Source organism: Rhinopithecus roxellana, chromosome 13, assembly GCF_007565055.1.
Source record: "Rhinopithecus roxellana isolate Shanxi Qingling chromosome 13, ASM756505v1, whole genome shotgun sequence".
Classification (NCBI taxonomy): Eukaryota; Metazoa; Chordata; class Mammalia; order Primates; family Cercopithecidae; genus Rhinopithecus; species Rhinopithecus roxellana.
Genome location: NC_044561.1, coordinates 45,674,987 through 45,699,509, shown reverse-complemented (window position 1 = coordinate 45,699,509; position 24,523 = coordinate 45,674,987). Strand labels below are relative to the sequence as shown.

General features: G+C 48.8%; 1 protein-coding gene across 1 annotated transcript in view; it reads right to left on the bottom strand.

Moving 5' to 3' along the window:
* Window positions 1–3,263: 3,263 nt before the first annotated feature.
* RRP1B (ribosomal RNA processing 1B) overlaps window positions 3,264–24,523 on the bottom strand; it is a 34,276-nt gene continuing 13,016 nt past the window's right edge. Inside the window, exons 4-16 of the mRNA XM_010367921.2 lie at window positions 23,149–23,234; window positions 22,396–22,457; window positions 21,927–22,056; window positions 20,777–20,841; window positions 19,950–20,131; window positions 13,324–13,418; window positions 12,340–12,437; window positions 11,192–11,211; window positions 9,762–9,893; window positions 8,440–9,164; window positions 6,226–6,378; window positions 5,159–5,222; window positions 3,264–3,525 (exon numbers count right to left, since the gene is read on the bottom strand). Coding sequence (XP_010366223.2) covers window positions 3,332–3,525; window positions 5,159–5,222; window positions 6,226–6,378; window positions 8,440–9,164; window positions 9,762–9,893; window positions 11,192–11,211; window positions 12,340–12,437; window positions 13,324–13,418; window positions 19,950–20,131; window positions 20,777–20,841; window positions 21,927–22,056; window positions 22,396–22,457; window positions 23,149–23,234 — 2,006 coding nt within the window. The 3' untranslated portion in view covers window positions 3,264–3,331. The remainder of the gene's footprint in view (window positions 3,526–5,158; window positions 5,223–6,225; window positions 6,379–8,439; window positions 9,165–9,761; window positions 9,894–11,191; window positions 11,212–12,339; window positions 12,438–13,323; window positions 13,419–19,949; window positions 20,132–20,776; window positions 20,842–21,926; window positions 22,057–22,395; window positions 22,458–23,148; window positions 23,235–24,523) is intronic.

Sequence of the window (24,523 nt, the reverse complement as noted above, 5' to 3'; positions counted from 1 at the left end):
ACCATGGAGAAGGGGGAGGCACCAGGCGCCCAACTGTGCACAACTGACCAGACCATGGAGAAGGGGGAGGCACCAGGCGCCCAACTGTGCACAACTGACCAGACCATGGAGAAGGGGGAGGCACCAGGCGCCCAACTGTGCACAACTGACCAGACCATGGAGAAGGGGGAGGCACCAGGCGCCCAACTGTGCACAACTGACCAGACCATGGAGAAGGGGGAGGCACCAGGCGCCCAACTGTGCACAACTGACCAGACCATGGAGAAGGGGGAGGCACCAGGCGCCCAACTGTGCACAACTGACCAGACCATGGAGAAGGGGGAGGCACCAGGCGCCCAACTGTGCACAACTGACCAGACCATGGAGAAGGGGGAGGCACCAGACGCCCAACTGTGCACAACTGACCAGACCATGGAGAAGGGGGGGCACCAGGCGCCCAACTGTGCACAACTGACCAGACCATGGAGAAGGGGGAGGCACCAGGCGCCCAACTGTGCACAACTGACCAGACCATGGAGAAGGGGAGGCACCAGGCGCCCAACTGTGCACAACTGACCAGACCATGGAGAAGGGGGAGGCACCAGACGCCCAACTGTGCACAACTGACCAGACCATGGAGAAGGGGGAGGCACCAGGCGCCCAACTGTGCACAACTGACCAGACCATGGAGAAGGGGGAGGCACCAGGCGCCCAACTGTGCACAACTGACCAGACCATGGAGAAGGGGGAGGCACCAGACGCCCAACTGTGCAAAACTGACCAGACCATGGAGAAGGGGGAGGCACCAGACGCCCAACTGTGCACAACTGACCAGACCATGGAGAAGGGGGAGGCACCAGACGCCCAACTGTGCACAACTGACCAGACCATGGAGAAGGGGGAGGCACCAGACGCCCAACTGTGCACAACTGACCAGACCATGGAGAAGGAGGAGGCACCAGACGCCCAACTGTGCAAAACTGACCAGACCATGGAGAAGGAGGAGGCACCATTTTACAAAATATTATTAAGATCACCAGCATTAATTTAAATTATTTTTTTTTCTGGACTTCCAAGTCCACTTGGCAATTTTACTTAGGAAAATATCATGCTTAAATAGAAAACTGGTATTCTAAAGACATTTTCTTTATGTGACATATTCTTGTGTGTCTATGTAATGAGAATTTTTAAAAAATTGTTTTCTTTCTGCTGTCAAAACTTCGGCATTAAAAATAAGGGACTGTAAACCTAGTTGACTTACCCATAAAAAGGAGTAAGTTCGGAGAATGAGAGAAGGACCAACAAAATCCAAGCCCCCCGTCACTCCCAGCCAGGGCCTCTCAGGCGTGGTTTTGACAGGAGGTGCGTTTATAGGACATTCACTGGTTCCTCAGAATGGACAGGTAATCTAGAAATGCTAGGAAGAAACCTTCCTGCAACAGTCTGCAGAACAGATGTGCCAGTTTTGCCTTAGAATGTCTTAAGACATCTCAGCCATGTTGGATCCTATGGCCCCTTTGGCTATATGACCCATCTTTAAAGCTGAAATAAAAATTGTTAGAAAAATATTCTAGGAGGAATGAAACTAAAAAAAAAAAAAAGAAAAGTTAAAAATATGTGCTCATCTTATTGTTTCACTGTGTCAGTTTTGGTTCTGAATGTGACGTGAGGATCCTATCCAATGCAGCTATTAAACCATGCAGCCACCACAGGTATGTCGTACATAAGACCTCATTACAGTGACGATCTAACAGCACAAGTTAATTAACTTTTTCATGGCTCATTATGACAAAACGATTACAGAGTAGGCGAAGAACAGAGTGAGTGCTTTCTTCTCACCAGGGCCTTCATCAGTGAGTCAACTGCTCTTGACGCCAGCAAGTCAGTCTGATGTTCCCAGGTGAAACCCCGCTCTTGGCTCCGTGAGCGAATGAGCCCGAGGTAAACCCAATGCAGCTCTGCAACCCCAGGGACTGAAGCCACGTTGTCCAAAGCCACAGCTGGGACCTTGGAGAACCTGGGGCTCTCTGCTGGGAGGCAGCAGTGGAGAAGGGGACTGGCCGGTTTTTGGTGAAAACCCGGCGCATAACGGGAGGGAGGCGGTTTCACTTCCAGGCCTGAGCAGAGCGCGGCTGGCTGGGAGAGCAGCAGGCCAGCCCAAACCGTGCGCCCGTGCCCTCTTGCTGCGCAGAGGGAGCTGCGCGAGCATGGAGAAGGCGCGCAGCCTTGGCTCTCAGCAGCCGCTCACTGAATCTGCACCTTCTCCAGCTCTCAGGCCCGGGTCAGACACTTTCTCAAACAGATCGAGCAATCGCTGCTCAAAAGGCCTCATTTCTGTTTCCCCAACGAAAGCCTGAGTGCCTTCCGCCCGTGTTTGTCACGAACTTACAGGAGAATTGTCTCAACTCTTAAGTGCTCCCTTCCGCATTTGAGAGGAAAGCGGGAGCACAGGCTCCAGATACCCACGGCAGCCTCTAGGGAAAATGGGGAGCTGCCCCGGAGGCGGTCAGGCAGTGACTCGTCTGGAACGTGGACGGAGAGAGAGAGAGACGCAAGGGCTTGGAGGAATGAGTGTGCTCCACGCAAGGACCTCGCAGAGGGCTCAGCGCCGGGCGGGGTCCTGGGTAAGAGCTGGGGGCTGCGCTGGCCTCCCGAGAAGACACTTTGGGCTTGCGTAGAGGTAGGAAAACAGGGAGGGAAACTAGGTAGCGGGGAGGAGAAGAAAAAGCCCCCGGAACACAGAGCCTCTTCTTTCCTCACCCCTACCTGTCTACACCCCCAGCTGAGCACATGTAGAAAAACTATGGTATTGCTGATTCTGTGACAAGAATCTTCCCCATCGGTAACCTGCCAAACACCCACAGAACATGGCAATGAAGCCCTACATGCTTTGAAAAGAAAACAGATTGTTAAGACTAACAGAAACCAACTTAGTACAGCAAATACAGTAATGAGTACCAAATTCCGCAGAACTGGGAGCTCAACAGGAAGTGCAATTCCGCCTTTCATTGTACCAACAGCACTGACTGATTTACAGTTCCGATCAACGTGCTCTCCTCAGCTTCAGGGAGGGTCTCATTTCCTACACCCATGGGAATCACTGAGGTTACCCAAAAATGTAAAATCCCGGAAAGCTCGAACACAAACATGGTTTGTAGCAAAAGATTCAACCAAGACGCCCGCAGCCGCTACAGAGGGGCCAGGACGCAGCAGCCCGCAGGCACGTTCAGAACCTCGTGCACACAACTTACGGGAACTTAGAAAATCATAAAAAAGGCCCCACATTCTTAAAGGTATAATTTATAGCGTATTCTGTACAAAAGCAGTCTTTTACAAGGGACTCTGCTGCCCCTCAGAAGAAATCCATAGCCCTGGGCCTTCTCCTTGGTGTGGCGGTCGGGGGCTTCTTGGACACCAGGGGTGAGCTGGCAGGTGAGCTGGTGGGGGTCTTCAGCACCCCGTGGAGGGGCCTCTGTTCAGGGTCGAAGGCCACTCGGGAAGGGCCCGTGGGACTGACCAAGATACTCTTGTCTGTCTTCTTGAATTCTGTCCCAAATGAGAGCAAGGCCCCATGTTAAGCAGGTCCAACAGCTGTCCCTTCAACAGCTTGGACAGTGTCCTGCCTGGGTGCCAACCCTGCCCATTTGCTAGGACGAAGCAGGGCCATCTCAAGGTCCTGCAGACAGCAGGCCTGGGAGCCTTCTGAGGGAAGGAGGGCAGTGAGGCCATGTCCCATGCCTCAACTCACCCTCCCGAGGCCGCCTGTACACACCAAGGGGAGCTGCTGGTCGGGTGGCTCTGGGAAGGGTGAACATTGAGGGTGGGGGTGTTTTGGACAATGAGTGAACTAGGCATTTGAGTCTGGGACAAATCTGTGCTATGTGGAGCTGCAGGATTCGTCCTGTTCATTTTCTCCAGTTGTAAAGGCTGGGTGAGCTCCTCAGGCTCTCCGAGAGTGTCTTTTCCCTAAACATACACGCTCACACACTTGTGCATGCACATGCACACACATACTGGCACACGTACACACATTCACACATACACACACAATTACTTGCAGTTCCCAACAAGAGTCAGGTCCTAAACTCGTTATAATACTTTTTTTTTTTTTTTTTTGCGATGATGGACTCTCGCCCAGTCTGTCACCCAGGCTGGAGTGCAGTGGCACGATTTTGGCTCACTGCAACCTCTGTCTCCTGGGTTCAAGCAATTCTCCTGCCTCAGCCTCTTGAGTAGCTGGGACTACAGGCTCTTGCCACCACGCCCAGCTAATTTGTATTTTTAGTAGAGATGGGGTTTCACCATGTTGGCCAGGCTGGTCTGGAACTCCTGACCTCGTGATCCGCCCACCTTGGCATCCCAAAGTGCTAGGATTACGGGTGTGAGCCTGGCCTATAATACTTTTTAAAACTTTGGTTTCCTTTGTAAATCAACTCGAATGGATGGCACCAATATGAAAAGTAGGAAGACAGGGGTTACCCTTCTCCGTCCCCCAGGAAGCAAGTTGTTCCGAAGTTTCGCAGAGAGACAGCTACAGCTGATGGTCCACTACAATCTCAAATGGCCTCTCTGTGGGGCGGCTTTCAGTATTTAGAAAGACACTTGGGAGAACGGCTTTTTGGATCACGTCTCTCCAGGTAGCCTCTCTTAAGAGGTCCCAGGCAATTGGCTAAACATACACACTCACCACTGGCACCCCACTCACAGCCCTTTGAGGACGAGGGACACACAGCTGCTTCCTTCTGACTCAGAAATGGGCAGTGAGGGGCTGGGCTCGGTGGCTGATGTCTGTAATCCCAGCTCTTTAGGAGGCTGAGGCAGGTGGATCACCTGAGGTCAGGAGTTTGAGACCAGCCTGGCCGACATGGTGAAAAAATACAAAAATTAGCTGGGCGTGATGGCATGCGCCTGTGATTCCAGCTACCTGGCAGGCTGAGGCAGGAGAATCACTTGAACCCGGGGCGGGGGACGGAGGTTGCAGTGAGCCAAGATCTTGCCACTGCACTGCAGCCTGGGTGACAGAGCGGTGAGACTCTGTCTCAAAAAAAAAAAAAGAAATGGGTAGTGAGGAGCTCGGACCACCACCTCTCCCCTCAGCGCCTGTGGAACCAGGCTGCGAGCCGCACCAGGAGCCGCAGCTGTGCTCCAGAGAAGCCTGCCACCGGCAAAACCCACTTACCTGCAGTCATGTTTCTGTTCAGCCCAAAGGTGACTTTCTTGGAGCTGGACGGTGTCTTGTTTAGCTGCAGAAGAGAAATAACAGGAACAAAAGGAGTAATGCAAGTACAACAGAGGCACTTAGTCTCCCTGTCAGGCTTTTTTGGAGAACCTGCCTTGGAGGGGACGTCGCCTACACTGCTGCTTACTGAGTGGCACATATAGGGAGAGGCCGAAGGGACTGCGGCCAAGACTGAAACCAACCCTGCTGTCGGGCTTCACCAGGACCGCCCTCTGTCCTTCCCAGTGTCCCATGCGTGCCTCCCCCAGCCCAGGGTCAGTGGTGCTGGCACTCTTGGCCCATCTGCGGTCATAGCCTCATCACCACCACAGGGTTCTACGATCCAGGGAAGAAAGGCAACAGTGAAGATGCCTGAACTGTCCAGAAACAGTTCACCACTGAGAATCCATGAGGAAAAATGCCAAGACTCCCCTGCCTTTTGCTGGAGAGTTCTGAAGTTCTAGCTTGAAGACTCTATGACATCGATGAGACGATGCCTACAATGGAATCTCACTTTAGTGGACAATGGACACAGTTCCCAGCTTCTCGTGCACAAAGACTCCAAGCTATCTGCATATTCTAACAGTTCACCACAATCAACGATCTTCTTTCCGACTCACATTCCCGGAAGCAGATCCAGCCTGCATTAGGAAGCACTTCCTCAAGTCCCTGCTCTGACCCCCATTTCTAGAAGTGTGGACCTCCTACTGCTGACCTGTACCACCTATGCATTAACACTGTGACATTTCACGAGAAAACTGCTTTCTGCAAACCCTGAGCTGGAAGCCCTGGGAGGCAGAATGTGTGGATCCACCATCCCTCAAAGTCCCCTTCCTGACTGCGATCCCTCACGGTGGGTCCCAGACCACCCAGACCTCATGCTACCCTGGCTGCGGAACCTGTCTGCTGTGGACAGGCTCAGAGGGCCACAGTGGGACTCCAGGCCTGGCATGGGAAGCAGTGTCAGCTCAAGCCCATCTGTGCCCTTGTGGTGAAACGTGCTGTGTCACTCTGGGGAGGGTGCACACCTGGACAGCAGAGCCTTGGGGGCGGGTGGCAGGGCTGCTCTTGGCTCTTCTGAAGAACAGGGGCTTTGGTAAGAAGGGGGTATCAAACTTCACGAAGTCGCTGTCTGCCCTCAGCTTCTGCTTTTTCAGGGAACTGAAAGTCCCACTGCTTCCCTGTGAGCGAGGGGTGAGAAGCATAGAGGAGGGGTCAGACAACAGAGCCTGCTGTGTTGGCCATGCACACAGAAGGGGAAAGCAGAGCCCCACGGCGGATCCAGCCCACCCGAGAGCCTGCAGTTTTCTGCACTGCGCTTGCAAACAGCCCTTCCATTCGGCAGAGCTCAGGCTTCACATACAACACGACCACCTATCATGGCACCATGCCAAGAGGGGCGATGAAAACGCCTTCTCAGAGTAAGAACCCACTTTTATCTTCATCTTCAAATTGAGGATTTCAGCCTTTCAAAGCCAATCTGTTAGAGAATAATTCACTCTCCCATTTGTAGCTGAATCGTCACTGCCCTGGCAGTCTGGTGTGGAGGGCAGTGATGCCCATATGGGGGCTGTGGGTCCCTCACAGGCAGGCCCAGGACACTCACTGGGTGTGCAGCGACTCACAGCCACCCAGAGAGAGACCGGGTCTCGTTCTGGGCTCTCAGACGTGCAGGAAACCCAGTGCCGCTGACGACACACGGGTGGCTCCGGCAGGTTCAAGTGTGCTGCCTGGAGGGCAGGGAAGCCTGAGGAGCTTCTCCTGTGCGCCTTCCCTCCGCCGGGAGAGGTGGCAGGGGAAAGCTTCCCTCGACCCTGGGACTGACTGAGCAACACCCCATCCTCTTTACAACAGGCTGCCAGGGGCCTGAGAAGACGGCAAGAAAGGCAGTATCTCTGGCCCTCTTGGTGAGGAAGCAGCACTGAGGGTATGAGGGACAGGCTGCAGTCCAGGGAGGAGATGAAGGCACTGTGAGGTAGGAGAGACTCGAGGCTAGAAATGGGCCTCCTGCCATCCGGCTCAGTGCACTGCTTCCCCTGGGTAAGGCTTTCCTGACCATAAACTCACTCACTAGCCACTTGCAGACACTCTTAGCCCCAAACCAGTACTTAACCAGGTCCACACGTGTCCACTTCAACAAAGGAGAGGTCACAACCTCCGCCAAGCGGTGTTTGCAAAGCAAGATCTGACCAAGGTGTGCAAACTCTGTGAAGGGCAGAGTTATTTTCTGCTTCGCAGACCACAGGTCTCTGTCTCTACCGCTTGCCTCTGCCGCTGCAGTGTGAAAATGGCCATGGACCTGCACATACGAGTGCATGTGGCTTTGTTCCAGTGAAACTAAGTTTGCTGGCCCTGGCCTGGAAGCCCAGTGCACCCACAGGTGGTGTGAAAAGCAGATCAGGGCCAAGCACAGGGGCTCACACCTGTCATCCCAGCACTTTGGGAGGCCGAGGCTGGTGGACTGCTTGAGCCCAGCCTGGGCAACAAGGCAAAACGCTGTCTCTACAAAAATAACAAAAAATTAGCTGGACATGGTGATATGTGTTTGTAATTCCAGCCACTTGGGAGGCTGACGCAGAAGAATCACTTGAACCTGGGAGGTGGAGGTTGCAGTGAGCCGAGATCGCGCCACCGCACTCCAACCTGGGTGACAGAGCCAGACCCAAAACCAGATCAGCAGCTTGGTTCCTCATTTCTATCTGGCTCTAGAGATCCAAGGGGAAGGAAAGTCTCTCCATTAAGAAGATAAGTGGTCTGGCTAGTGAAGTTTCTTTGGCAGGGAAGTGGGGGCGGGGGGTGGGGAGCTAACTAAAGAAAAGAATATAGAAAAGAAGGGAAGTGAGGCAAGAGAATTTTGGGCTTCCTCTTTTGCCAAAGGGGCCTGGACTGGCCATGGGCTGATGAAGAAAACCAGACCTGCCTTCAACAAAGGCCTAGACTGGCCTGAACATGCTGGGGCAGCAGTGCCTGGCCCATGGGATAACCTTCCCAGCTCAGAGCGGGCCCTCCTGAACCCAAACACGTGGTCTGGGGGAGTGAAGGTGACCGATGAGAACCGAAGTGCTGGTCACCTGTGATTTCCTCCTCAGTGAAGGCTGTTGTGAACACGCCCTATTCTAACTGCTGCTGAGTCCAGAGGCCTGGCCGCTGGCCCCCACCCTTCCCCTAAGCAGGCAGTGGAACCCCCTGGACGCGTCTGAGCGCCTCTGCGGCGAGCTGGCCTGCGGGTGCTCCCACCTTACCAGAGCCTGGGCTTGCCTGGCTTCGGACTCCAGCGCCCCGTTGTGCTCTACCAAGTTTGACATCGCTCTCATTTTCCTCCTCTTTTTCAAGCTTGCTGTTTTCTGGCTGGACAGGCCACAGAGCTCCAGGCTGCCAGGCCTTGCCTTCTTCTTCTGCAGCCTCCTGCACTGGGGCAGGGTGGTGTGGCTGTTCGGCCCCTCCGCGGGGCCTGTGGGAGGGCCTTCCTGCTGCAGTGGAGGCCAGGCAGGCGTGGACAGGCCACTGCCATTGACAGGGACAACTCCAAGCTTCCGCTTCCTTTTTAGGAGTTGGGCTTCACCTGTTGGGGACCCTCTAGGTCCCTGAGGATGACTGCCACTGGGGCCACTCTGAGACATGTCCTCTGGGGACAACACTGCTGATTCCGACATTTCCCTGTGGGCCCTTGGACTCTTCTTCCGCGGTCGTTTCCTTTTATTGTGCATGGGGACGGCTGGAGGATGCTCGGAGCCACTCTCTTCCCCAGTGCTGGATGTGGCCTCTGCGCCTGGCTCGGCCACACGTGCCTTCAGGGCTTTCGGCTCAGCGGCCTCAGGCTCCCTGCCCCTGTTCTGTTCCAGGGACGGGGCTGCATCTCCTGGGCCTGGACTTTCAGGCTGCAGGTGGTGCTTCTTCTTCTTCTTCCTTCTTCTCTTTTGAAGATTGCTTTCACTGTCCTCTTCCTCTGCACAAAAGACTCTGCTTCCTAAAAAGACAGAAACCCATCAATAAGCATCCCAGTGCCGGCTGGGCCAGAGTCCTGCTGGTGATTCTGAGACAGTATGATCGGTAGACACAATTTCCTGACATTCTACCACCAGGAGTTTCTGTCTCCCTTGAGGTACTCGGTGTGCCCAACTACCTTTGTCGTCTGGTCCTACTTCCTCCATTCCCAACTGTGACTGGAAGCCCTCCGTCTGTCCATTTATAAACACACATGGAACTGAAATCGTCCGATTTCCACTAATTCTAGGGCCCAAAGGTAAAAACCATAGATCTAGACTGGTCATCAAATAGCAGCCCCCTAGTGCTCCTTGCAGCTCCCTGCTTCCCTGCAGAGGTGCCCTCGGGAGCAGGCGGACGTGAGCGGGGTGAGGTGGGGACATGGTTCCACTGAAACAGCAGAACACTTGGAAAACCACCTTTACCTCTCAGCCATTACAAACCGAACCTTTGGGCTCTGCTAATGCTTTGTGACGGCACGAGCTCAAGTCTTGGATGCCTCCACGGTGCACACCGCTCCCCAAGGGCTCAGGCATAAGCCCTCAAGAGAAGGGCCCTTCTCTTCAGCTTTACAGCTTACCTTTCTCCTTTTCCAAGTTAGTTTTCTCTAAAAGTTTATTTCCTTTCTTCTTATGCTTTCCTTGACTGAGGATTTGGTCATCTTCATCAGCAGAAATGTCCTCCGCAAAACTGAGTTGAGATATACTGCTTCCTAGATGCCAGAGTGATACACTGTCAGCTTCCCCAGGCGCTCGAGAGTCTGCCCCAGGGGCCTAAGAGCCCCCTCCCAATTTCTGCCTCATCATCATCGTTCCTCACTGTTTCTCCCACCCAAACCTGAGCGCCGCTGACACAGGAATTACAGACTTAAAAAAGCTTTGTGGGTTTCTCAACCAAGGCAAAGCAAGGGATCACAAGCCCTCGGTGACACCCTCCATAGCTGGACTCTGGGGGCCTGGCTAATGTGGTCTCTGCATTCCAACCAGCTCACCGGTGCACTTCCCAATTCCAGGTGTCCCTAGTGCATGAGGGGTATGGGGTGACTTCACTGACTTGTCCAAACGTAACAGCAAATGAAAGGGATCCTGAGAAATTACTTTTTTACCTTCATAGAGTATCCAATTAAAACCTTCCTAGGCCACTGCAAATCCATCTAGTTAAAACAATAAAAACCAAACCAAACCATCGCAGTACCCCACACGAGAGCAGTCCACCCTCTCACTTTGGCGGTTAGGGGAGAGCCCAGGATAGGAAGGCAGGCAGGCTGCAGGGGGCCCTAGGCTTGTGTCACCTCCCATGGCTGTACTGTGGTATGACTAGGTAAAGGCTAGTCTTTCTTTCTCAAAAGTTGGGGTCTTGGCCGGGCGTAGTGGCTCAAGCCTGTAATCCTAGCACTTTGGGAGGCTGAGATGGGCAGATCACGAGGTCAGGAGATTGAGACCATCCTGGCTAACACAGTGAAACCCCGTCTCCACTAAAAAAATACAAAAAACTAGCCGGGCGAGGTGGCGGGCGCCTGTAGTCCCAGCTACTTGGGAGGCTGAGGTAGGAGAATGGTGTGAACCCGGGAAGTGGAGCTTGTAGTAAACTGAGATCTGGCCAGTGTACTCCAGCCTGGGTGACAGAGCGAGACTCTGTCTCAAAAAAAAAAAAAACAAAAAACAAAAAACAAACAAAAAAAAGTTGGGGTCTTGCTCTATCACCAAGGCTGGAGTGCAGTGGCGTGATTACAACTTACTGCATCCTGGACCTCCTGGGCTCAAGTGATCCTCCCCTCTTAGCCTCCCAAGTGCTGGGACTACAGGCTTACGCCACCATGCCTGGCTAATTTTTTCACTTTTAGTAGATATGAGGCCTCGCTATTTTGCCTAGGCTAAGGACTATTATTTCTTATTAGAGGTTTTCAGTAAAGTTCTTTCAATCCTGTTTCTCAGCGTTTGGCATCAACGCCCCCAGTGGGGTCCATATTCATGAAAAACACCGTGAATGATGATTCTCAGCGCACCTCACCTTCAGAGAGGTCTTGGAATCTAAAAATAAAAAATAAAAATAAAAAAAATTAAAAACAAGTAACAAATGTTCATAAAGAAATCCCTTCTGTCTTCTGTAGACATATGTATTTAATTTTTAAAATACAAGCGATAGTTAAGTATTTGCTAATTCACGTTCTCCTCCAGGAGGGGAGGCTAGACAGGAAATTCCGTGAGGGAAAGGTGGTGCAATACAAAGGCCAAAGAGCTCAAGGCCAGTGCCGCCCTCGGTTACTGTCAATACCAGCAAGGACATGGCGGGCCAAAGAGGCACCTTGGCACACCCAAATCAAACTAAGAAATTCAATTTTTTGTTTCGGAAGGCAGAAATAGCTTAGATCTCTGCTTATGTTCAATTCTCCAGTGCAGAAAGGCAAAGCCGTGTTTTGCTTTACACAATTTTTGTGCATTAGAACAAACTAGAAGCATCGAAGCGCAGTGTGGGCAGGTGCACGGGGGAGGAGACACTGGATAGCAGGGACCTCGGGCAAACTAGGACCACCCTGTGCCCTGGGAACCCAGTTGGGAAATGGGCAGAACTACAGGAGCTGCTTTCTGGGGGCTTAACATGGAATACTTGAATGTATGCAAAGTGCTCAGAGCAGTGCCCGGCTCCTAGAGTGTGATCAGACAGTTGTCACCGATGACAGCAAGCCACACATGAGGCCCTCCATGAATTCCAGGTCATCATGTCACTATGGTCAGAGTGATGTCAACACTGACAGCTGAATTAACTAACACTTTTGGCATAGCCATATGGGAGGGAGGGGACAGGTAAAGAATTAACCCTATCTATCTCAGTAGCACACCAGCAGAAGACACCTAAATAGCAGCTTCACATCAGCTTCTGGTTGGTTCATTTCACACATGAATAGACTTCACATCACTCTAAGGCAGCTAAGAAAGAGATGAGTATGGCTGCACTGGAAGAATGGAACCTGAGGGGTGGGACTGCTGTTTCCATTAAGCTTTTCAGTTTACATGTGTCTATTACATTGCTATACACAAATGCATTAAAGGACAAAAAAAGAAGAAAGAAAAAAGATAAGCATGCAGATGGCTTGTCCCACACCAGGAGATGGGAACTAAAGGAAGGATGATGTCAGAACCCTCCCTCCAGTCACTGACTTCTTGATGAGTTTGGAGAGGCGCTTCCTGTTGAAGGGGGGCGTGTTCTTCCTGCTGGTCATTTCCAGGAGTCGATCAGCAACAGCCTTATAGTCAAACTAGGCAGGAAGAGAAACTAAACATTAAGTCTGCAGCCAAACAACACTGCCTGACTTGGACATTTACATCTGCTAGTAAGAGAAGCCCCTACTGAAGCACTTGGCAACAGACAGGCTAAATATGCATGTGCTGGGACTTGGCCACCAGGAGCACAAGCACTACCTTTGAAAAATGCGTGTTCTGTTTATTCTTGGGAGAAGCTGGGTAAGTAATTCTTTTTTTTTTTTTTTTTTTCTTTTTAAATTGTGATAGAGTACCCACAACAAAATTTACCTGGGTGTGCTTTTTTTTTTTGAGGCGCAGTCTCTGTCACCCAGGCTGGAGTGCAGTGGCGTGATCTCGGTTCACTGCAACCTCAGCCTTCCGAGTAGCTGGGGTTACAGGTGCGCGCTGCTGCGTCGGGCTAATTTTTGTATTTGTTGTAGAGACGGGGTTTCACTGTGTTGGCCAGGCTGGTCTCGAACCCCTAACCTAAGGTGATCTGCCCACCTAGGCCTCCCAAAGTGCTGGGATTACAGGTGTGAGCCAGTGCACCCGGCCGGAGGGTGTGCTTCTTTTTAAACTTAACCTAGATTTGCAATCTGTACTTGGTAAACTTTTTTTTTTTATTTGACAAGTGCCACTAGAGCTGGCTCTGTGGTAGAAAACAGAGCAAAGCTTAGCCATTCAAAATAAGTGCTACTATCTCTGTCAAAACCCCATCGTATTTACATTTCCTTGTCTCCAATAAGGTTATTCTCAGGAAGGTGACATTTAGTGACTGAAGGGATTAAAAAGGAGTTTACACTTCAGGCCTTATAGCTTAACTAGCTGTGACCCTAATTCTGTAGTCAGGCTACTCCACAGCAAATCCATATTCTATAAAAAGCAACAACTGCCGCCCACCTGGAGAAGGGGTCCTGTGTCCTCAAAGGTTCCACAGTCATCTCTTCCTCTTTCATCACTGAGTCCATCTTTTCTGGAATGATTTTTGCCCAGTGCTGTCAAAATATACCAAGACCAAATTCTTGACATATCAAATACACAGAAGTGACTACTTCCACAGAAGCCATTGTCTAATTAGGTGTCTCTTAACAAAAAAGAAGGTTGGGCACGGTGGCTCACGCCTGTAATTCCAGCACCTTGGGAGGTTGAGGTGGGTGGATCACTTGAGGCCAGGAATTCTAGATCAGCCTGGGCAACTTGGCGAAAACCCATCTCCACTAAAAATACAAAAATTAGCTGGGTGTGGTTGCGGACGCCTGTAATCCCAGCTACTCAGGAGGCTGAGGCATGAGAATCGCTTGAACCCAGGAGGCAGAGGTTGCACTGAGCCAAGATCGCGCCACTGCTCTCCAGCCTGGGTGACAGCGAGACTCCGTCTCAAAAAAATAAAAAACGAAAGAAAATTTCTTTCAGGAGAAAAACTCTGCAAAGACATTTATAATTTCCCAGGACATTTTGATTGTTCAGGCTATGGGAATGGAAATAAGTCTGGGAAAAAGCACATGTTTTGCCTTTTGCACCCATAAAACCCCAATTCCCTGCTGCCTTCGATGATTCCCTCCCCCCCACACTGTCCCGTTAGGACGAAGGCTGTGGTGAATGGGAAGCTCCTGTCCAGGGATGCAGGCAAGTGGATGGGACACTGCATCGCCCTGGACCACCAGGGGTAGCAGCATGGATGCAGAAGTCTGGCCCTAGTCTCAGGTCAGTTTAGGACCTTGGTGAGAACCTGTCACAGCAGTACAGTCACTTCTCGAGCATGCTTCAGGAAACACAAGTCAATATTAACGCAACTTTTAGCACTTAAAACATTCAAAGAGTGTTACAACCTATGAAGAAGCAGATTAAACAGACTCAGGAGAACTCAAAATTATCTTAAACGTACTGTTTCTGGAACCCTCTAAGCTTATTAGTGGTGTGGCATCAGGGTGAGGCCTGGGGAGGACGGGGCAGGTGCAGCACGCATTTGATGAACGTAACTGGGAGGGAACGTCTGGAATTGCACTCGAAGAGAGTCTGTGTCCAGGTTAGGCTGACAGAAATGTGGGGAGCGGAGGGACCCAGAGACTACTCCCATGTGGTCCCATGACCACGTAACACTTGCTCCAGGTCCTTAGTCAACTCTGTTATCTACATCAAACTTAAAATCAGACTATTTATTTTTGTTTTGTTTTGTTTTAGAGATGGGGGTCTCATTATGTGGCCCAAGCTGGTCTCAAATTCCTGGGCTCAAGTGATCTTCCCATCTTGGCCTTCCAAAGTACTAGGATTATAGGCATGAGCCCCCACACCCAGACTAGACTATTTCTTTTATTCTTTCTCTTTTGAGACAGGGTCGCTGGTAGCTCTGTTGCCCAGGATGCAGTGCATGACATGATCATGATTCACGGCAGCCTCAACATCCCAGGTTCAACTGATCCTCCCAGCTCAGCCTCCTGAGTAGCTGAGACCACAGGTATGTGCCACCATGCTTGGCTAATTGTAAAATTTTTATAGAGTCAGGGTCTTGTTATGTTGCCCAAGCTGGTCTCCAACTCCTAGGCTCAAGCGATCCTCCCACCTCAGGCTCCTAAAGTGCTGGGATTACGGGTGTGAGCCACCATGCCTGGCCAGAGTATTTTTTCTTTCTTTTAAAGATTCTTGGCCGGGCACAGTGGCTCACGCTTGTAATCCCAACACTTTGGGAAGCCCAGGCAGGTGGAATACCTGAGGTCGGGAGTTCGAGACCAGCCTGACCAACAGGGAGATACAAATTTTGCCGGGCATGGTATGATGGTGCATGTCTGTAATCCCAGCTACTCGGGAGGCTGAGGCAGGAGAATCGCTTGAACCCGGGAGGCGGAGGTTGCAGTGAGCCGAGATTGCGCCATTGCACTCCAGCCTGGGACGACAAGAGCGAAACTCTGTCTCAAAAAAAAAATTAAAATAAATAAATAAATAAATGAAGTTACTTCCTGAAATTACTTCCTGTTGATCAGGTCTAAAAATTAAAGAGAAAAAAAAAATAGATTCTTTATTCTATCTATCTATCTAGCTATCTGTTTATTTATTTATTTTTTGAGATAGGGTTTTGCTTGGTTGCCCAGGCTAGAGTGCAGTGGCACGATCTCAGCTCACTTCAGCCTCCACCTCCTGAGTTCCAGTGATTCTTCCGCCTCAGCCTCCCAAGTAGCTGGAACTACAGGCACATGCCACCATACCTGGCTAATTTTTGTCCTTTTTGGTAGAAACTTGGTTTCACCATATTGGCCAGGCTGGTCTTGAACTCCTGACCTCAAGTTATCCAACCGCCTGGGCTTCCCAAAGTGCTGGGATTACAGGCCTGAGCCACCGCACCTGGCCAACCCTGTCTCTAAATAACTAAATAAAACATTTTGGTTTAACCTTCCAGATTTTTTAAAAGCACAAACAGTCCTAGCCAGAGCAATCACACAAAAGAAATAAATCAACAGCATCCAAACTGGTCACGAGGAAGCCAAAGTCGGTGTTTGCCGATGATACGACCATATACCTAGAAAACCCTCAAGACTCATCTGAAAAGCTCCTAGAACTGGTAAATGAATTCAGCAAAGTTTCAGGATACAAAATCAATGTACACGAATCAGTAGCACTGCTACACACCACCAACGACCAAGCTGAGAATCCTATCAAGAACTCAATCCCTTCTACAACAGCTGCAAAAAACCCCCCAAAACAACGACAACAAAAAACAAAACAAACAACAAAACCTCAAAAACCTTAGGAATATACCTAACCAAGGATGCAGAAGATCTCTACAGGAAAACTACAAAACACCGCTGGAAGAAGTCACTGATGACACAAACTAATGGAAACACAGAAGCACATCCCATGCTCACGGATGGGTAGAATCAATATTGTGAAAACGACCACACTGGCAAAAGCAATCTACAGATTCAATGCAATTCCCATAAAAATACCATCATCATTCTTCACAGAACTAGAAAAAACAATCCTAAAATTTATGTGGAACCAAAAAAGAGCCTGCATAGCCAAAGCAAGACTAAGCAAAAATAATAAATCTGGAGGCTGGGAGTAGTGGCTTATGCCTGTAATCCCAGCACTTTGGGAGGCTGAGGCTGGTGGATCACTTGAGGTCAGGAGTTCGAGATCAGCCTGGTCAGCATGGTGAAACCCTATCTCTACTAAAAACACAAAGATATATTAGCCAGGTGTGGTGGCGCCCACCTATAATTCCAGCTATTAGGGAGATTGAGGCATGAGAATCGCTTGAACATGGGAGGCAGAGGCTGCAGTGAGCTGAGATCGCACCATTGCACTCCAGCCTGGCTGACAGAGCAAGACTCTGTCCCCGCCCTGCAAAAAAAAACCCAAAAAAACAAAAACCCCCCAAAAACCCAGAGACATCAGAATACCCGATTTCAAACTATACGATAAAGCCATAGTCACCATAATGGCATGGTATTGGTACTGGTATAAAAACAGGCACAGAGACCAATGGAACAGGAGAACCCAGAAATAAACCCAAGTACTTACACTCAATCGATCTTCAACCAAGCAAACAAACACAAAGTGTAAGGAAAGGACACCCTATTCAAAAATGGTGCTGGGATAATTGTGAAGCCACATGTAGAAGAATGAAACTGGATCCTCATCTCTCACCTTATAGAAAAATCAGCTCGGCCGGGCGCTCACGCCTGTAATCCCAGCACTTTGAGAGGCTGAGGCAGGCGGATCACGAGGTCAGGAGTTTGAGACCATCCTGGTTAACACAGTGAAACCCCGTCTCTACTAAAAATACAAAAAATTAGCCGGGCGAGGTGGCGGGCGCCTGCAGTCCCAGCTACTCAGGAGGCTGAGGCAGGAGAATGGCGGGAACCCGGGAGGCGGAGCTTGCAGTGAGCCGAGATCGCGCCACTGCACTCCAGCCTGGGTGACAGAGTGCGACTCTGTCTCCAAAAAGAAAAATCCAAAAGCAAATGCAATGAAAACAAAAATAAATGAGACCTAATTAAACTAAAAATCTTCTGCACAGCAAAAGAAATAATCAGCAGAATAAAACAGAATGGGAGAAAATATTTGCCAATTATGCAGGCAACAAAGGACTAATGTCCAGAATCTACAAGGAACTCAAACAAATCAGCAAGACAAAAAAATCCCATCAAAAAGTGGGCTAAGGTCATGAACAGACAATTCTCAAAAGAAGATATACAAATGGTCAACAGACATAAGGAAATGCAAATGAAAACCATAATGAGATACCACCTCACTCCAGCAAGAATGGTCATAATTTAAAAAATAAAAAAAAAAATAGATGTTGGTAGCTGGGCATGGTGGCTCATGCCTGTAATCCCTGCACTTTGGGAGGCAGAGGTGGGTGCATCACCTGAGGTCAGGAGTTTGAGACCAGCCTGGCCAACATGATGAAACCCATCTCTACTAAAATGCAAAAAATTAGCTGGGCCTGGTGGCAGGTGTCTGTAATCCCAGTTACTTAGGAGGCTGATGCAGGAGAATCGTTTGAACCTGGGAGGTGGAGGTTGCAGTGAGCCGAGATGGCACCACTGCACTCCAGCCTGGGCAACAAGAAGCAAAACTCCGTCTCAAAAAAAAAAAAAAAAAAAAAAAGATGTTGGCACAGATGTGGTGAAAAGGGAAGACTTTTACACTGCTGGTGGGAATGCAAACTAGTACAGCCACTATGGAAAACAGTATGGAGATTCCTTAAAGAACTAAAGGTAGATCTATCATTGATCCAGCAATTCCACTGCCGGGTATCTACCCAGAGGAAAAGAAGTCACTATATGAAAAATACACTTACACACGCATGTTTATAGCAGCACAATCCACAGCTGTGAGAACATGGAACCGGCCTGAATGCCCATTCATCAGTGAGTGGATAAAGAAAATGTGGTATATATACCGTGGAATACTACTCAGCCATAAAAAGGAATGAAATAATGGTATCCACAGCAACCTGGATAGAGTTGGAGACCATTATTCCAAGTGAAGTAACTCAGGAATGGAAAACCAAAATATTTTATGTTCTCACCTAAAAGTGGGAGCTAAGCTATGAGGATGCAAAGGCTGAAGAATGATACAATGGGCTTTGGGGACTCAGGGGAAAGGGTGGGAGGCGGGTGAGGGATAAAGACTACACACTGGGTACAGTGTACACTGCTCGGGTGACGGGTGTACCAGAATCTCAGCAATCACCACTAAAGAACTTATCCATGTAACCCAAACCACCTGTTCCCCCTAAATTATCAAAATAAATAAAATTACCTTTTGTGAAAAAAAAAATAAAAGCACAAATAAACGTTTAAAAACAAATCAGATGCACAACTATTATATAGCCATAATAATTAAAGAAAACCCAAACAACAAATCAGGCTCCTTCTCCACAGAGTTGGTGCCGCACTTTAAAAAACACATATATATGTATATTAATTTTCCTTTGGTCCTTAGTTTTTAGGAACTTTGCTTTTAAATGGTTATATAACACTTCAAAAGCAGGTAAACTGTGACCTAACCATTCCTCTCATTTTGTGCATTCAGATAAAGCACTGAGAATTTGGACGGGTCTGCAACTTCAAAAGCATATTCTACCTTAAGTGTGCAGACACAAAACAGTAGTAAGAATGATGCCAGTCCACAGCGGGCATGTAAACATCCCAAGAAAAAGAACCTTGAAGGAAGTCGTGAGTTGAGAAAGGACAGCCACAGAAACAAGCATACGTCCCTCGAGTAACCCGTAGGAATGAGGCCATGCTAAGGTGTTAAAATACGTCAAACAAAACAACAAAGCAAACAAAAAGCACCAGAAAGCACTAGCAGTGACAATGTAAAATCCTGGAGGACAGTCCTGAGATCCTGGGAGGTACAGAAAGCACTAGCAGTGACAATGTAAAATCCTGGAGGACAGTCCTGAGATCCTGGGAGGTACAGAAAGCACTAGCAGTGACAATGTAAAATCCTGGAGGACAGTCCTGAGATCCTGGGAGGTACAGAAAGCACTAGCAGTGACAATGTAAAATCCTGGAGGACAGTCCTGAGATCCTGGGAGGTACAGAAAGCACTAGCAGTGACAATGTAAAATCCTGGAGGACAGTCCTGAGATCCTGGGAGGTACAGAAAGCACTAGCAGTGACAATGTAAAATCCTGGAGGACAGTCCTGAGATCCTGGGAGGTACAGAAAGCACTAGCAGTGACAATGTAAAATCCTGGAGGACAGTCCTGAGATCCTGGGAGGTACAGAAAGCACTAGCAGTGACAATGTAAAATCCTGGAGGACAGTCCTGAGATCCTGGGAGGTACAGAAATGTGTGTATGCCACATGGGACAGGTCTCAGGTCTCCCTATAGCCCCGCTAGGCACCCTCCAGGCACAATGAACCCACCTCTGCTGCTTTTCTTGGGAAGGGCTGAGGCAGAGTCATCAACTCTAGGTTGCATTCAGTAAGATGCCAACAAGTATATTAAAAACTGTTTGTCTGAGGAGGATTTTACCAGAAAGAAAGCTAGACTGACCAAGAACATCCTCCTACCTGTCTTCTTTTTACTGACAGCTCTTCTCATGGACACCTCATTTTCAGGTATCTCCTCAGCAGAGAGGTCACCATCGCCCACTTTTGTCTTCTGTTCCTCCATCGTCTCCTCAGGCACAAAAGGAGACTGATCTACGATAGCTTCGAAGACGCCCCGAGCTATGGTCTGCACCAGGGTGTGGCTGCGGGTAGAAGCACAGTGGAGAGCATGTGATGAGAACGAATGGCCTGGCCTTCTGGCTTCAGGAGCGCAGAGGGAAGCCCTGCATACGTGGCTGTGGTCTGGAGTGGCCCCTACGGGCCAGCCAGCATCTGCGAGGAACTGCCTAAGTGCCACCCGACAGGCATGGGACGCCCAGCAATCAGATCTTTGGGCATGGGAGGGCATTCCTGGAATGAGTGAGTCAAATACTGAAGCTAGAAGAGGCAAATCACTGCTCGAAGCTTCGGCCGCCTTCTCCAGCTGCTCTCTGCTGTGAAGCAGTGTCCTGAGTACCCTGCGCGTGGATGCGCCACGGCAAGCAGCTCCCCACGAGCAAGTGCCGGAGCAGTGGGGACCAAGTGTCATGGAGCAGCGGGGACCAAGTGCCGGAGCAGTGGGGACCAAGTACCCGGAGCAGTGGGGACCAAGTGCTGGAGCAGCGGGGACCAAGTGCCCGGAGCAGCGGGGAACAAGTGCCACGGAGCAGCGGGGACCAAGTGCCCGGAGCAGCGGGGACCAAGTGCCGGAGCAGCGGGGACCAAGTGCCGGAGCAGCGGGGACCAAGTGCCGGAGCAGCAGGGACCAAGTGCCCGGAGCAGTCGGGACCAACATGGGGATCACTTACTCCTTAGTCTTCGCAGCAATCTTGCAGAATGGATCTATAAACTTGAGATTCTGATCTGCTAAAAGCTGTAATTTAGAAAAAGGGAAAAATTGAGAAAAAGCCTTGCCCTTCTTGACATGTCCTTGAAAAAGGGACCATTCACATCTTTGACAAAGGTGGAGTTAGACCAAGCAATGCCTGTCTCACACAACCCCAAGGCGCCCCTAGGGAACACCACAGAACCACAGAAGCCAGGAGCCAGGCTGAATATCGAGGCCGCCCTCCAGCTACTTGGTATCTCAGTGCAGTGGCTGGAGAAAGGCACCCAGCCCAACCTGCACGATCGTATCCGCCCAACATACAGAACAAGGGTGCCCAATCCTGTGACTTCCCCGAGCTACGCTGGAAGAATTGTCCTGGGCCACACATAAAATACACAAACACTAACCATAGCTGATGAGCTAAAAATAAAATAAAATGCAAAAAAAAAGAAAAAAATCTCATAATATTTTAAGACAGTTTATTAATTTGTGTTGGGCCACATTCAAAACTGCCCTGGGCCCCATGCAGCTCTCAGGCAGCGGGCTGGACAAACCTGACATAGGACATACGTACACTGCCTCTACAAGAGGGGTCACAGGGACAGTGCCTTCACGTGTGAGACAAAAGAATTATTGTTTTGAATATAACATATTTTCTTTTAATTAAAAAAAAACCTATTCCCTGCAAAACATCTGTGAAAGGAAAGCAAAATCTGCGCATATTCCCACATCCAGAGAATGATCTGCGTACTAAAAAATGTATGTTTCCTTTCCAGCCTTTTGTCTCTTTATGAGTATATACCTTAAAAATGTCTACCATTTGCACAGCTTTTCCTACGGCTTTATAAAGCTCCCTAGATCCTGAGCACTCCCCCGTATTAGTGAGTTCTTCACTGGAGTCTGTAGCTTGCTTTCAATTCTATTTTACAGGTAAGACTGTCATGTACATCCTCAGTGCACAAATCCCGCCCCACCAGCTGCTTAGGACACATTCCCAGACAGGACTGAAGCAATTCACACTGCTACAGTCGCTGGTCATGCGAAGTGGCACCCCACAGTAATTCACTGGCAACTACTGCAAACACTGGTGGCCCTCCCACCCCATAGGCAGCCTGTCGTCAGCTGCTTACCTCTTTCCCCCCAACTTTGGAGAGTTCATCCAGGTAAATATCAATGAAGTGGAATCTCACTCCATTAGGAGACTGACTCTCAGGACACAGGATCTCCTTCATCAGGACATCCAAGAAAACCTTGATTCGGCTAAAGAACCAAACACATGCTTCTGTTAATGACAGTACGCCAACACTTCTCACTTCCCAAAGAGAAAAAAAAAACTCCGGTCTGGTACCTACACAGCATAACAATCAATGCAAGACTGAAATCATTTTACAAGGAAAAAAGCAATCACTTAAATCAGTATAAAATGTTAATTGTCATATATACTTAACTATTCTATGCCTTCTACTGGATTTCAATTCTCTGTAGGTAACGATGTATCGAGCGTCTCATGGTATTCTACAAGTTCAGAAAACTTGACAGACACTCTACTACCTTTTAAGTTTTAAGGCTACCAGATGCTAACTCGAATAGTTTACTGACCTTTCCTCCCAGCCGTTTCGCTTCAAGACTTCAAAGGACTGCCTCAGGACCAGACGAATCAGCTAAAGATAGGCAATTTTTGTAAAAAAAAAAAAAAAAAAAAAAAAAAAAAAAAAAAAAAAGGAAAGGTAAGAAATATTTATCAACTCAGCAGAATGAGGGGACCAATGAAATTGGTATGGCCTGGTTTCCAAAAGTAAAAAAATATTCACAACACTCATATTTAACTTCTAGATCAAAAAACATATTCAGAGCCAGGAGCAGTGGCTCACGCCTGTAACCCCAGCATTTTGGGAGGCTGAGGTGGGCAGATCATTTGAGGCCAGGAGTTCAAGACCACCCTGGCCAACATGGCAAACCCTCATCTCTACTAAAAATAGAAAAATTAGCCAGGAGTGGTGATGGGCGTCTGTAGTCCCAGCTACTCAGGAGGCCGAGGCATGAGAATCACCGGAACCCAGGAGGTGGAGGTTGCAGTGAGCTGAGATTGCGCCACTGCACTCCAGCCTGGGGAACACAATGAGAGAGACTCTGTCTCAAAAAATACCCAACATATTCACTAACGCTCCCCAAACTCATCCTTAAGAGCTGCAAAAGCTCAAACAGAGAAGCTTTCCAGGACACATTCAAATTCTTCCTTCACACTAAGCCTGTGGCTTGTTTTGCTTCACAAATAAACCTTTCCATTGCTTTCAAGATAAAGGACATTCTTTTCTTCCCCGGAGTTTTTGAAGTAACTGTGGCAGATCTTACCATATAGTATTTGTCCAGGCGCAGCCTGTCTATTCCTTTCCATTCTCGATTCATGGTTTGCCAAAAGGTCTGAATGAACAGGTGTTCTGCAGTGAACAAAAGGCTCTAAATACTTGCCTTCCACATCAATATATTAACATATAGCAAGAAAATAATGAAGAGGAACAAACTAGCATTATTTATTACTCACTTTTCTCAGTAATTCTTGGGCAGCTAGAAAACGTTTGATGATTAAAAATAATCATTTCTTTTACATTTATTTTTAAACATCACTTGGACTGTGTAGATCTTTTACTTTTTAATTTTTTAATTTTTGAAACGGGGTCCCACTCTGTGGCCCAGGCTGGAGTGCAATGATGAGATCTCAGCTCATTGCAACCTCTGCCTCCTGGGTTCAAGTGATTCTCCTGCCTCAGCCTCCCGAGTAGCTGGGATTACAGGTGAGCACCACCACACCTGGCTAATCTTCGTATTTTTAGTAAAGACGGGGTTTAACCATGTTGGCCAGGCTGGTCTCAAACTCCTGACCTCAGGTGATCCATCCACCTTGGCCTCCCAAAGTGCTGGGATTACAAGCATGAGCCACCATGCCCGGCCTTGATCTTTTGCATTTAAATAAAAACAGAATAATAGGAAGGGCTGGCAACCTTGTAATGTTAGATTTGAATGCTCTCTGGAGCATTTTTCCTTTATCCACTGCAAACCCACATTCCTTTTAAAATAAAAAGATTCCTTGTTCTATTTCTAGTGACTCTTCTACTGCACTGGTACCTAACAATCAGTCCAAAATCATTAATTCTGACACTTATATAATCCATATAGAAACTCATATTTTTGTCTAATGAGAGGTGTCGTCTGGGTGAGCTACAGCACAAAGCACTCAATTTTTCTCTTCTGACCCACAAAACTGGCACTTTTTTATTCAAAAACAATTTTTGTTGATTTTTTGGTTTTCTTTCTTTGTGCACAATTCTTTTTTCGTCTTTGCAAATCTATTATATATCATATGTAGAATTTTGTTCACTATGAGTCAGTTAATATTCAGAGCACCACTGGGGGTTGCTGAAATCATTAGGATGGTTTTCCGAAGAGCGTTAAGCAGAACAAACGAAGTCTGCTGCCTTTTTCTTCCTTTGTAAGCAATCAATGCCTGACACAGAAGCACCCTAACTAATTTCTTTTCTCTTTGGTTGAGACACCAGGAGTGGTGTCTTCTGTGGATTTATTTATTACCAGTGACAGCTCTGTTCTTGGGGAAGATGAACCTGGCATCCAGAGGTCACCATGGACCCTGCATCTGGCTCTCCAGGCTGCAAGTTAAAGTAACTCAGAATTTGAAGATTCTGGAGGATTGTTATTTCTAGAAGCACTTTCT